Below are 14920 nucleotides of genomic sequence, written 5' to 3'. Positions count from 1 at the left end.
GGCTTGCTGTGGAGGTCCCAGCACTGGATGTTGTATCAAAGGTACGACCTCGTAGCACACCCTAAACCTAAAAAATTCAAAAATTGACTTGGGTCTGTGGGAGTCCGCGAGAGAACGCCCACTCGTTCCGTTGTGACAGATTCCAGGGCCACGTTGAGGGGCCCTACCCCACCACCCATGGCTGCTTCTGGACTTGTTTTAGGTTTGGGTCCCGCGCACGGACAGAATGGGCACGAAAATGTGAAAAAAATGTAAATGCATTTGTTTGGCTCCTGGGTGGCTCGCACACCGTGGCACTATGCCGGAAATTTGAGTTTTTCCGGCCTGGAAAGCCTGTCAGTGAGGCGCAAGAACTTGTAAATCATGTCCTGAGGGCCAGCATAGTGGCAGGAGTGTGTGGTCAAAATTTCACTCAAATCCACTGAGAAACACCAAAGTTACGGTCAATTGAATGCCATATGAAATTTATGGGTAGGCTGCCCCCTTAAGGTGGCAGACTACCCAAAAATTCGCTGAAAAATCGAATTTGTAAATTCATATTGAGTGCTACGTCAGTTGAAAGAGCATGAATACCTGCAAATTCTCTGAAAATTGTGTCCCTATCTGACCAGCCGTTCAAGAGTTATGGTCGAAAATGTGCCCTTGCAAGGAAAGATTTTTTTGTTGCATGCTGTCATTTGTTGGCAGCACTGTATTTGAATGTGAGCAGACCGTGCGCAACTTGTCGTATTATGGAAACACGCGAAAGTGTGCAGAATTTTGCCCCAAGTCCAAAAAAGTCCAAAAAATCACGTTAAAAAACCACGTATTGGGCTGCACGGCGGCGGGCGAAGCCCGCCGCCGTGCAGCAGGACTTTTGCCAGCACCCTCGTGACGTTGCAGATATGTGGCTTGATTATTGTAGTTGACGTTGATTTAGTGACTTTGGCAAGTTTGAGTCGTGTCAAGAAGTCAGGTAGGATTCAATACTAGGCAGTAGTGAAACGTGAGTGGCAGTCTTTGCCGGTTTCTGAGGGCATCCTGGATTTGGTGTGCAGCGCTGTGGAAATGGCTTGCTGTGGAGGTCCCAGCACTGGATGTTGTATCAAAGGTACGACCTCGTAGCACACCCTAAACCTAAAAAATTCAAAAATTGACTTGGGTCTGTGGGAGTCCGCGAGAGAACGCCCACTCGTTCCGTTGTGACAGATTCCAGGGCCACGTTGAGGGGCCCTACCCCACCACCCATGGCTGCTTCTGGACTTGTTTTAGGTTTGGGTCCCGCGCACGGACAGAATGGGCACGAAAATGTGAAAAAAATGTAAATGCATTTGTTTGGCTCCTGGGTGGCTCGCACACCGTGGCACTATGCCGGAAATTTGAGTTTTTCCGGCCTGGAAAGCCTGTCAGTGAGGCGCAAGAACTTGTAAATCATGTCCTGAGGGCCAGCATAGTGGCAGGAGTGTGTGGTCAAAATTTCACTCAAATCCACTGAGAAACACCAAAGTTACGGTCAATTGAATGCCATATGAAATTTATGGGTAGGCTGCCCCCTTAAGGTGGCAGACTACCCAAAAATTCGCTGAAAAATCGAATTTGTAAATTCATATTGAGTGCTACGTCAGTTGAAAGAGCATGAATACCTGCAAATTCTCTGAAAATTGTGTCCCTATCTGACCAGCCGTTCAAGAGTTATGGTCGAAAATGTGCCCTTGCAAGGAAAGATTTTTTTGTTGCATGCTGTCATTTGTTGGCAGCACTGTATTTGAATGTGAGCAGACCGTGCGCAACTTGTCGTATTATGGAAACACGCGAAAGTGTGCAGAATTTTGCCCCAAGTCCAAAAAAGTCCAAAAAATCACGTTAAAAAACCACGTATTGGGCTGCACGGCGGCGGGCGAAGCCCGCCGCCGTGCAGCAGGACTTTTGCCAGCACCCTCGTGACGTTGCAGATATGTGGCTTGATTATTGTAGTTGACGTTGATTTAGTGACTTTGGCAAGTTTGAGTCGTGTCAAGAAGTCAGGTAGGATTCAATACTAGGCAGTAGTGAAACGTGAGTGGCAGTCTTTGCCGGTTTCTGAGGGCATCCTGGATTTGGTGTGCAGCGCTGTGGAAATGGCTTGCTGTGGAGGTCCCAGCACTGGATGTTGTATCAAAGGTACGACCTCGTAGCACACCCTAAACCTAAAAATTCAAAAATTGACTTGGGTCTGTGGGAGTCCGCGAGAGAACGCCCACTCGTTCCGTTGTGACAGATTCCAGGGCCACGTTGAGGGGCCCTACCCCACCACCCATGGCTGCTTCTGGACTTGTTTTAGGTTTGGGTCCCGCGCACGGACAGAATGGGCACGAAAATGTGAAAAAAATGTAAATGCATTTGTTTGGCTCCTGGGTGGCTCGCACACCGTGGCACTATGCCGGAAATTTGAGTTTTTCCGGCCTGGAAAGCCTGTCAGTGAGGCGCAAGAACTTGTAAATCATGTCCTGAGGGCCAGCATAGTGGCAGGAGTGTGTGGTCAAAATTTCACTCAAATCCACTGAGAAACACCAAAGTTACGGTCAATTGAATGCCATATGAAATTTATGGGTAGGCTGCCCCCTTAAGGTGGCAGACTACCCAAAAATTCGCTGAAAAATCGAATTTGTAAATTCATATTGAGTGCTACGTCAGTTGAAAGAGCATGAATACCTGCAAATTCTCTGAAAATTGTGTCCCTATCTGACCAGCCGTTCAAGAGTTATGGTCGAAAATGTGCCCTTGCAAGGAAAGATTTTTTTGTTGCATGCTGTCATTTGTTGGCAGCACTGTATTTGAATGTGAGCAGACCGTGCGCAACTTGTCGTATTATGGAAACACGCGAAAGTGTGCAGAATTTTGCCCCAAGTCCAAAAAAGTCCAAAAAATCACGTTAAAAAACCACGTATTGGGCTGCACGGCGGCGGGCGAAGCCCGCCGCCGTGCAGCAGGACTTTTGCCAGCACCCTCGTGACGTTGCAGATATGTGGCTTGATTATTGTAGTTGACGTTGATTTAGTGACTTTGGCAAGTTTGAGTCGTGTCAAGAAGTCAGGTAGGATTCAATACTAGGCAGTAGTGAAACGTGAGTGGCAGTCTTTGCCGGTTTCTGAGGGCATCCTGGATTTGGTGTGCAGCGCTGTGGAAATGGCTTGCTGTGGAGGTCCCAGCACTGGATGTTGTATCAAAGGTACGACCTCGTAGCACACCCTAAACCTAAAAAATTCAAAAATTGACTTGGGTCTGTGGGAGTCCGCGAGAGAACGCCCACTCGTTCCGTTGTGACAGATTCCAGGGCCACGTTGAGGGGCCCTACCCCACCACCCATGGCTGCTTCTGGACTTGTTTTAGGTTTGGGTCCCGCGCACGGACAGAATGGGCACGAAAATGTGAAAAAAATGTAAATGCATTATTTTGTTTGGCTCCTGGGTGGCTCGCACACCGTGGCACTATGCCGGAAATTTGAGTTTTTCCGGCCTGGAAAGCCTGTCAGTGAGGCGCAAGAACTTGTAAATCATGTCCTGAGGGCCAGCATAGTGGCAGGAGTGTGTGGTCAAAATTTCACTCAAATCCACTGAGAAACACCAAAGTTACGGTCAATTGAATGCCATATGAAATTTATGGGTAGGCTGCCCCCTTAAGTTACACGTGCGACGTGACGTGAAATTTTGCCTGGCAGGATTCGGGTTTAGTTCGCACATACATGTATATCAAATCTTCCAACAAACTTGATAAATCTCGATAAAATTCCGGAAACTCACACAAATTCGGTCGGGATAACCAAGCGAAACTTCCAAAAACTCACGTCATGAACTTACGTGCGGGACATTCAACTCACGTAAAACACGTCAAATTTTACGTGAGTTTTTTCACTTTTTGACGTAAAAGTTCACGGACGTAAGACTTTTACGTTTTTTTTTAACTTGGTAAACCGGCCTCTTGTACGGGCAGAATTTAGTAACACAGTGATACAATAAAACAACTACCAGTAGTTACATACATGGACCATACGAGAAAAAGCAATGATGACGAGGCATAAACAAGTGTCTAGTGCTGTATGGCAGCTTCCAAGACAGCGAGTCGAGGGGATGACTCAGCCACCTCCGGGTGCGAATACAGCCGTCGTGCACCACGCAGGCAAGCCACGCCTGCACGGAGAAGGGCGAAGCTGAACCTGCAGCGGATCCATGCCATCACTGCAGAGTATGGCTCACCAGATTTGTCGGAGACCATTGCAGCTATTCTCTTGAGGAGAGCGGCAGCAGCTCGACCAGTACCACCAGTTGCAGCGAAAACCACAGGGATGAAGGTTCCACGCTCGACCTCCTTGACGCGCTGTTCGTATCGCCTCCATTTTTCACGTTCATGACGCTGGTAGCAAGCGGTGATGGAAGAGGATCGATTTGAGGGAGCAAAGGGGTTGAAAACCCGAATATCGAGAAAGACTCTCTCAAACCGACCTCCCCAAACACCACTCGCCGCAACATCAAGTCGAGCCTGGTCTTCTGTGGAGGCAGTCTTGTAGCGGAGCTGCTCACCAGAGAGCGGTTGTAAGTGTGGCTCGATAGCGACACTATTGGCGACACGTTTCAATAGCAAGGCAGTGATGTCCCGCACCTCATTGTGTCGAAGTGACGGGAAACCTCCGGTGCTGCATGTCAGGGCATGGGCTACTGTGAAGCTGGCTCCACAGACACAGGTTGACGGTAAGCGAGAAGGCCGCCAGCCATAGCGCAGTGCCAAACCATCGCGGAACTCGCTTTTGGATAGCACAAATCCATGACGGGATAGCGGACGACAAGTAAGCCAGCTGGAGGCGCCAGGCTCACTTGCCAACTGAATTGTGTGCTGCAAAGTGGGCGATGCGTCGGCAGCGAAGCCACGGATGTCGGTCTTCGCTTTCTGGCGGTGATCTGCACGCTGTGACGCTTTGGCTGAGGCAACGCTGGCAAGAGCTTCCGTCACACTGAAGTCTTGGTCGAGGATGTTGGTGGTGAGCGCCGCTGTGATCGCGCGGCATGAGGCGTATTGGGTTGTTAGAGATGTTGGATTGACGATGCCCAGGCCACCATCCCGGCAAGGGAAGGCAAACAGCCGTCGCAGCTCCAGACTGACTTCTTCTCCAGTCAGGGCTGGCAGCAGCTTGGTAACAATGGCGTGTTCCAACTGATCAAGACCACTGGACGCATCCGGCAGAACACGACACAAGAATGTCCAGCGGCATGAGAGAGCACGAACAAAAGTAGTGTACGCTGCCTGGGGCTGGGTACGAGCGAAGTAAGACTTTTACGTGAAACTTAACCTCTCTAATAAAAATATAAAAAAATTTGACGGATGCCGGATGGGAGTTTGAGCTCTTACTCGGACCTGGTTTCTGGCGCCCCGTTCGCAACTCACCCTGATGCAGAGTGGCCAGTGTTGCCGGTGCAACGGCAACGGCACCTGCGTCAGGTGTGACTGCACCAAGGCGGCACGGAAATGCTGGAGCTGCCTTCCGTCAAAGAAGGATCGTTGTAAAAATTCCGCCATCCCTTCTCCTCCCCAGCCGGAGCAAGCTGTCAACGGCCATCGACAACCTACGGTGCAGGACAACGCTACGGGAACAGTTCTAACCGTACAATGCGATGATGCCAGCGTGGATGCCAGTGCAGCCAAAGCTCTCACCGCCACCCTGCTGGCAGAATGTCGAGATCCCGTACCCGTAGATCTACCGTGCAGAGGTGAGGTGGCGGCTGACCATGAGGCCAATCAATCCACTCGATTTACTGGCGATCAGACCGCTAGCGCCGCCTCAGACTCCCAACAGTTTGCTTGGAGAGCACTGGATCAGCTGCAACCAACCACCGTGGTTACGGAGGGCGGAGCGGACGAGCCTCCTGCCGGCGCTCAGTCGGACTCCCAGCAGTATGCGTGGAGGACACTGGACCAGCATCAAGCACGCACAAGTGCGTCCCAGGAAAGCCCTGTGCCCACCCCAGAAGAGGTCGACCTCGTAGCCAATCTGGATCAGAGCCAGCTGCAACAGACCCCGACACACTCAGATCAGGAGCTGGAGGAAGGCCCACGGGATCTCCCGAATTTTCCTACTGCCCCCACTACAGGATTCCTTCTGGGCGAGCGTACCAACTTGGATTCTGTGCAGGCTGTGCAAGACGTGTACGAAGAAGTGGTACACTGTAGACCGAATGCAATGCAGGTACCCCGAGGAGCCACTGGCAAGCTCTTTGTATCCCAACTCTCCAATTACATTGTGTGCTTTGGAACCAGTGGGCCATATGAAGGCATAGCTCTGAAAGTAGCCATGGTCTTCCAAATGCTGATGCTGCAGAAGCCGCCAGGTCCTGCAGAGAAATCCGCAGATTTCCTGCAACGCCGCCTAGCAGCATGGCACAGAGGGGACCTACACGACCTGCTGCACGAATGCCGAACGATTCAAGAGGAGCTCACAGCACCTAGCCGGCCCCACCGCGGGGGTAACAAGGAGAAGGATGATGCACGCCACTTTGCAAACCTGGTGACAAGTGGGAAGCTATCCAACGCCCTACGATCGCTAGCCCCCAACGGAAATGCTGGAGCCCTGGCGCTGGATGACAGCATCGGTGATAAGTCAGTGCAAGAGGTCCTGCAAGACAAACACCCTGACCCTGCGCCCCTAGCCACGGAGGCCCTGATACAAGGTGTTCCCCCTCCTCAGCCTCATCCGGTCAGGTTCTCTGGTCTCAATCGTGACTTGGTGAGAAAGGCGGTACTCAACACACATGGCGCAGCCGGCCCGTCAGGTGTAGACGCTGAGGCATGGAGGTGGATGTGCACAATGTTCTCCGATGCGTCTGACTCGCTATGCGATGCGCTGGCAAGCTCTGCTCGACGTGTGGCGACCGAATTTGTCGACCCCCGATCGCTGGAAGCGTACCTGGCCGACTCATCCCCCTCAACAAGAACCCGGGGGTTAGACCCATTGGGATTGGCGAGGTGATGCGGAGAGTGGTGGGCAAGGCCATCCTGTACGTAATTGGTCAGGATATTCAAGAGGCAGCTGGCACCCTTCAACTCTGTGCAGGCCAGGACTGCGGGATCGAGGCGGCGATACATGCCATGCAGCAGGCGTTCGACCAGGAGGATACCGAAGCGGTCTTAATGGCAGATGCCACGAATGCGTTTAACACGCTGAACAGGGAAGCGTGCCTGCGCAACATGCGTCACCTATGCCCATCCCTGGCGACAGTCGTTATTAACAGCTACCAACAACCCGCAAAGCTGTTTGTTGGGGGCAGCGTCATCATGTCGGCAGAGGGCACCACCCAAGGCGATCCCATCGCGATGCCGATGTATGCGCTGGGCATTCTACCCCTCATTCGTGCTCTCTCGGCTGAGGGAACGATCCAGATGTGGTTTGCAGACGACTCCTCCGCGGGCGGCAGAGTCCAACGACTACGCGCTTGGTGGGATATTCTGCGACAGAAAGGACCGGCATATGGGTACGCAGCAAATGCTGAGAAATCAGTCCTGGTTGTCAAGGCCGGTCACCTGACGGAAGCTGAGGACGCCTTTGCAGGGACTGGTGTGCACATTACCACCGACGGCCACCGGTTTCTAGGTGCTGCACTCGGATCGACGGAGTTCGTCCAGAGCTATGTTTCCCAGAAGGCAAACGGGTGGAAAGACGAGATCGTGTCCTTGGCCAAGATTGCCGAAACCCAGCCACAGGCTGCCTATGCAGCATTCACGTAAGGCCTGAAGCATCGCTGGTCCTTCCTGTGCAGAGTCACGGAGTGTGCTGCTGAAAATCTTGGCCCTCTGGAAGACACCATCACCAATGTCCTTATTCCTGCCCTGTGCGGTAAGCCAGTAAACTCACGTGAGCGAAGGGTCCTTGCTTTCCCATGCCGTGAAGGAGGCCTCGGCTTAGTCGACCCCACCACCTTGGGCGACCAGTTCCGGGCATCGGCAGCGATAACCTCGGCGCTCGTCCGCAAGATTCTGGACCAGGACACCCAGATTGGCCATGTGCTGGACCTGGTACGGTCCACTAAGAGGGAGGTGGCAAGTCGTACCCGCACTTCAACGGCCCAAGCAGCCAAAGAGTTCATCCTGGCGCAGAACACTGATATCCAGCTCTGTGTCGGTCTGGCGGCGGAGAAGGGTGCGTCGGCTTGGCTGACCTGTAGACCCCTGAAGGCCCATGGCTTTGCCCTCTCGAAGGGTGAGTTCCGGGATGGCCTTGCGCTCCGCTATGGCTGGCCGCCAGCCCACCTTCCATCGATCTGCCCGTGTGGTGCATCGTTCACCGTCGCCCACGCCTTGTCGTGCTCTCTGGGTGGGTTTCCCTCACTGAGGCACGAGGTACGAGATGTTACGGCTGGTCTCCTCAAACGGGTCGCCAACAACGTCACCACTGAACCACACCTGCAGCCGGTAACTGGGGAAGCATTCCGCTACCGCTCTGCCATAACGGACCCCCAGGCTAGGCTGGATATAGCAGCGAGTGGTGTCTGGGGTGGGCGTTTTGACCGCACTTTCTTCGACGTACGGGTTTTTAACCCTTTCGCGGCTTCAAATCGCTCCACCTCAGTACCCTCCTGCTACCAGCGCCACGAACGGGAGAAACGCCGCTGCTATGAGGAGCGTGTTCGAGAGATCGAACATGCAACTTTTTCACCTCTCGTTCTCTCCTCAACAGGCGGCATGGGCAAGTCGGCAACAGCCTGCTATAAGCGGATTGCCGGGCTCCTGTCCGACAAGACGAAGGAGCCGTACAACCGTGTAATGGCGTGGATTCGCTGCCGACTTGGCTTTGCTCTGGTTCGCTCCAGCATGGTTTGTTTGCGTCGTGCTCGGCGACGCCCCATGCGCGTCAGCGATGTGGCGGATGCATCTGCTACCTTGGCCGTTGCCGAGGCCCGCTGCCCTGTGTAACTGACTGCAAGTGGTTCCTAAATCAGATCCTATTCCTCATTGTTGCTTCTTTTTTCCCCTCTAGTTTTCTTTTACGGTATTATAATTTCACGGAGAAGGCGGAGAGCCCGAACGTGTGCAGTTTTATGTTTATTATTTGCCATGGCGACCCCCATAAGTCCAAATAACTGGCAGGGCAGGGTTGGGCCTTGTTCTTTCTTCTCGGATTTATTTTCATGACATGCTCACTGATTTTACTCAGAAGCTTCTGTGGCGTCGTCAAAACCAAAAAAAACAAAAAAAAACAAAAACAAAAAAATAAGGCTGTGTTTACATGAGAAATTTCAACCCGGGTCGAGTTCAGCCCGGGTTGTACGAGAGACAAAAGAGGTGAGCGTTTACATGAAGACAGTTGACCCGGGTCAAATACTGATATGCCGCCAAAAGTCCACTTCTACAGTCCTGTATGGTCACGTGAATCCGTTCGCGCGAAATTTGCATCTGCAGTGACGTCAGTGCAGTGCCGTTCAAACCTGGCGCGAGATACGCACAGAAGTACGTTTGTACGATTTTCTTGAGCCGGGTTGATTTCAACCCTCCCCTTGGGGAGGGTTGAAATCAACCCGGGGCGAAATTTCAACCCGGGTCAAGCGCAATGCGTCATGTAAACGCGCAATTCATTTTATGCACATGGCGGGTTGAAATCTGACCCGGGTCGAACTCAACCCGGGTTGAAACGCCTCATGTAAACACCGCCTAAGGATGTTATAAATTTTTCAATTTTCCTATTTTTTCAGGCATTACATGGGATTCGAACCGGCACTATCGCCCTACATGCATTCCCCCATACACTTCGCATTCATACTCATTCTTCCAAGTTGTTTCACGTTATGATCTTCCTACTTGCCCGTACAAGAGGCTTTTCCTGATAAAAAAATTTGAATAGTGCGGCCAGCTGTATGTGGCCAGTTGTGTTTGATGGTACGGTATGGTACGGGACAGATACGGGATAGCGCCAGGCGTGACACAAACACACAAACACCAAATTAAAGCTGTGTGGACCCTGGCTAGCGCCAGACGTTACTGAAGTAACGTCTTCTGCATAGCTACGGGAATAATAAAAACCACTACTACTACTACTTCTCGTAGACCTACCCAAGTGACGAAAGCAGCGCCAAGGCTCATGCGGCCTGCGGCCTTCAGTAGTTCAGATAGGTGTTTGGAAAGTGCATGATGTACATGTACAGTCAACTTCGCTTATAACGACACCCAGCGGGGCATCAGAAAAGTGTCGTTATTCGCGAAGTGTCGTTATGTCCGAAGTCTCATTATATGTGTCACAGTTGGATGGGACTTTGCTCCGGGCATGAAAATTATGTCGTTATTCGCGAATTGTCGTTATATCCGCAGTCGTTATTAGCGAAGTTGACTGTACATGTAATTGAAATGAAAAAGTGCCGTTACCAGTACTTTTGACTCCCGTGTCGGATTTTCTTGGCCACGGCTGTAGATTTTTCCATTTTCCAAAAATTGTCTTGCCATGGAAAATGCAAGCACGGAAGTCAACCCCCGACTTCAATCCAGACAAATGTGCTTTTATGACACCTCTGGATTAAAGTGACTATTGACTGCAGTTTCGTTGAATTGCCTGGAGAAGCAGAAAAACCCCAACACAAATCGACGATGAGTAGAGGGCGCTCAATCACAGTGAGTGCGTTCGATTATGCCCGCGAATCGAATCGCGCTATTCACATCACCAGAATGATGTGAATAGGGTGCACGGATTCCGAACCGATTCCAGGGCTCATGACAATGACATGAACATCTAACGACTTGAATGCATGCGAATGGATTCATGAATCGATTCAAGTGCGTAATCGAACGCACTCACTAGTACTAGAAGGGCACTGCGCCGCCCCTACCCTCATTTGGTTAGAAGCCTGAGCTAAAACAGAAAGGTTCCCGTCTGTTCAGTAGAGTGCCCCCAAATCCGAAAAAACGGAGACGATTTTATTCTCTTTCAGTAGCCCAGGGCCACTAGGAGAGTGTTGTGAGAAGGTGAGGGTAAAATGAGAAAAAGATTTAAAAACAGGCATGCATGCAGAGCAATCCCGGGAAAGTCAACGAGTTCAATTGTACTAAAGATAGATAGATACATGTCGATAAAGAGAGAGAGATAGAGTGTGTGTGTTAGGCACCGGCGAATTATGCCGGCATAATTATTGGCATAATTGGGTGGTTGAAAATTTGGAGCATAATTTGGCATCCTTTCGGAGGTAGGAGCATAACTACATGATTGTACCACAGTTCTAGTATGTAGGCTACAGAATTGTGTACAATGCACTTGAGCAGCGCTAGTGATCTGTTTAGTAAAGGGTTTGGAGGTCATGCAGATAGTGTTTTCAGTGAAAAGCAGGGTTTTACGAGGTATCCCGAGGTGGACGAGATAGTGATGCCTGATGGGTAGTCCGCAAACGGACTCTGCGTACATGTGCTTTGAAGTACATTATTCATGATACGAAGTCGTGACCGGCTCGGGATTTTAGCAGCTGTGGCTGTGCAGGCTATGGATATTGCTCTAATAATTAGAAAATATCAAGTGAGGTATTGTTGATGTTCGATCATGATGGAAGGAGAGGTGGAGCTACGAGAGAGATGAGCTGATTATTCGCAGGGTTAGGTTGACATCGGTTGGACGAGTATGACGATTACGAAGACAGTCAGTTGAACATGATAATTTTAAAGGTAACCCAAACAAAATTTAGCAATGAAAAATCTTTTTACAAAAGAAGTTGTACTTGTAGTAAATAGAAGATGCAATGTTTTCTCTTTTCTTTGTTGATCTCTAGCATGCATGGACACCTTGGTATGGGGATACTCATGTATTTTGTTGTACTTATGGCCACTTGCAATTACATGTACGAAAAACGCACAATTTTCCAAACTTTGAGGCTCCATAAGTACACCAAAGTGAATGTGTATCCCCGCGTGCCAAAGCATAATATGAGGATTTTGCGAGCATAATGCGAGAATCCATGAAAGCATAATTCCATGATTTCGCGAGCATAATCCGCCGGAGCCTAGTCAAGGCTAGTGTGTGTGTGTGTGGGTGCTCGATTTTGTGTGTTTGTGTATGCACGGTTACGTCCGCGTCTGTGTGTGGATACACATTAGTGGCTATTTCAAAGTACTAATTTTCATACTTGATTTCAGGCGGTGGAACGAAGTGGTACTTCATTCGTAGTTGTATCTCGCTCAGGCCGGCATCACTGAACTTGTGTACGTCCCCGTCCTCATGTGGCCAAATGTCTATGCGAAGCAGGGTGAACTGCTCAACGGTTTGTCGCTGCAACAGACGGTATTTCACTGTGGGGAGCCCCTCATGTCGCGCCGCAAGCCTATCCGAAATCTGTAGCAGCTGAAAACGCAATGGATTCTTGCGCCCGACAGTGTGTCCTGACTTCTGAGCAATGTATCGTCCGATGCTCTTGTCGGGACGTCGATAACCACCAAGCACTTTTATGCGTTTCTGAAGGTCATCATCTTCTGCTCCCCACCCGAAGTATCTGTTGCTGAAACCGTTCACCTGTGCGTATCGCTCGCTTATGAACATGTTTACACCGCCTGCGGTCGTCTCAAACGGTAGTCCCCAGTCGTACACATCTATAGCGCTACTCAGTTGCCATGCCCACACATTGGGCGTCTGCATGCAGTCGTACGTGTTCCGCTTCGCCACGGGTATCAAGTCCACGTCATGCAGCACGATGCATTGGAACTGCTTGTCCGCTGGACGTCCGCGATTCATCTCCACGAATCCGATGTTGAACAGCGCGCCACGGTTGAAGCGGCTTGTGAACGACTGCTCCACGATAAACACTTCAAAGACGATGCGCTGCCCTCGTAGAAATTCTCTCAAAGACGAGGCGAACTTCTGCAGCTGTCTGCTTCTGTTGCGATATGGCACGATTACAGCCACTCTTGTCCATTCACTGGCATCTCCAGTGGGAGTACCAGCCGCCGCCACACCATTCCCCACAGTGGCATCATCCGAGGTGGCTTGTCCACCATCCTGAGTGTCATTGGTAGTGCTAGTGTTAGTCGAACTCCGCTTGGAAATTGCAGTCATCCCATGGTGCGAGCTTCCTGCGAGAGTGTGCTTCAAATCTACGAATGCCGTCGATGCATTGCGCTGCTGCCATGTCAATGGTTGTAAAATAATTTCCGACGTCTCTGGAGTGCGGAAGTAGCTGGGCTGCACGACAGAGCGAAACCAGAACTCGATCTGCGGACATCTCGTCGAGATGCTGCATGAAAAATCAACCGCGCAGAAGCCAGCGATGGCGCACAGAAGCAGAGTCAGAAAGCCACGGGCTGACGGTGGGCCAGTAGAGCGTATCTCAGCACCGCCGGCCCTGTGGATGTCATTGCTCACCGTTGACGGGAACGATTTCTCCGGAGATGACGGCAATATACTTTCGCTTGACGGCATTTGGACCGTCGACAGTCACAGCGCTGCGTCCGAACCGGCACAAAGAGAAGACAGGATACACGGACCATGCGGACAAGCCCGCCTCTATGACAGCTAGCAGCCCATGCAAGGCCAAGTCAAGCATCCTGTGAAAACTGTGTGCGCATGCGCACATGTGCGTAGATATACATGTACACACCGCGTACCGGACAGCGATCGGACAATGTGTGTTTGCATGCATGGTAGTCCATCGGCCAAATCTCAGAAAGGGCCTCTTTCGGCGAAGGTGATGCACTGAAGCTCCAACTAAACGCCCTTTGGCACACTAGCTCATGAGACCCCATAGAATACGAATCCGTTTGTTGGACGTTGCCAATTCAGTCCAGGATAGTCGAACTGGGTCGAATACCTTCTTCCGATTTTCGTAATTTCGTCCACCATTACATCTTTCTCATCGACTTTTTTTCGCTTGGCGAATGTTCTTGAGCCGCTGAGCAGAATCTACGCACCCTCGAACCCTTGAAATGCGTGCATGGTGACGTTTCGCAAGATTCTAGCGAGCTTGGTGGAAATCTATTATTTATTTTGACATTTTTGGGGGGAATCTGAATTAGAACGGTAGAAGCTCATTCGGGGAAGACGGCGTGTCGCCGCTGTCGGATTGTCGCTACTGTGTTTCAGACGTATTTGCTTGAACGTGCTATTGAGGATGGACAGAAGATGAAGCGACGGCTTTCTTGAACACGGACGTTTTGTCTACATCGTAACTGAAACATCTCATCTGGCGTCTAGAACGCAATTATTATGAGTTGTGAGTGCCAGCTGAGCTGAACACAAGCTGGACACCATTCGTCAGCTGGGAATTTGCATGGAAGCTCTTGATAGCCACGATAAGCATACTTATACAGAGGTAACCTTGTTTGACTCAATACGCATGCAGGTGATACCACTAGTGGCACTACAATGTAAATGGTGCAAAATTGATACAACAGCGAATATGTACTTCGTACAATCACGAACAATTGTAAGGCAAGTGTTCATGCCTGTCATAGAAGAATTTCAGCCCGGAATACTTGTTGTCACGGTCATAAATAATACAGGACTTGAGTTGGCTCTGGACATAAACACACTTGTGGTGAATACGGCCATTATTGCGAGAAAAATATTCAGCAATTGTATGTTAACACCTGATGCCGCACTACAAGCAATATTTCATGTACATGTATGTGAGACTCAATTGCATCCGCAAGGCCGTAGATGCATGTAATTGTAAGCACACAATGCTGTACAGTATAAGTAGTAATCGACATATGGTGCCTTCCTGCTGCACATGCACATGCGGCAAGTTGGCAACGACACATGACCTATCTGCACCGCACAGCGTGAGCTTAGAAAGGAATATTGCACACATAGTGCTATTTGTGTTCCGATATCGTTAAGCCGGTATACATGTACTTGTACTAGTATCCTTATACATGTACCTGGTCACTCGATAGGCGATGCCGACTGTACTAATCTTATCCATATTACCCGATAGGCTATAGCACACTGCGTCAGATC

The 14920-nt window shown here is 50.5% G+C and overlaps 1 protein-coding gene across 1 annotated transcript; it reads right to left on the bottom strand.

The window, feature by feature from the left end:
- Positions 1-11386: 11386 nt before the first annotated feature.
- Positions 11387-13477, bottom strand: LOC135829556 (beta-1,4-galactosyltransferase 2-like). Its single transcript, XM_065341952.1, has one exon. It carries the CDS (start codon positions 13379-13381, stop codon positions 12083-12085), a length of 1299 nt encoding a protein of 432 aa, XP_065198024.1. The 5' UTR covers positions 13382-13477; the 3' UTR covers positions 11387-12082.
- Positions 13478-14920: the final 1443 nt, after the last annotated feature.

Source organism: Sycon ciliatum, chromosome 13 (assembly GCF_964019385.1).
Source record: "Sycon ciliatum chromosome 13, ocSycCili1.1, whole genome shotgun sequence".
Classification (NCBI taxonomy): domain Eukaryota; kingdom Metazoa; phylum Porifera; class Calcarea; order Leucosolenida; family Sycettidae; genus Sycon; species Sycon ciliatum.
The sequence above is the reverse complement of the archived record's forward strand: the minus strand, read 5'-3'. Positions and strand labels throughout refer to the sequence as shown.

Bases quoted from the DNA above. Each gene is read 5' to 3' on its own strand.
- LOC135829556 (XM_065341952.1), bottom strand. From the start codon at position 13,381: ATGCCGTCAAGCGAAAGTATATTGCCGTCATCTCCGGAGAAATCGTTC.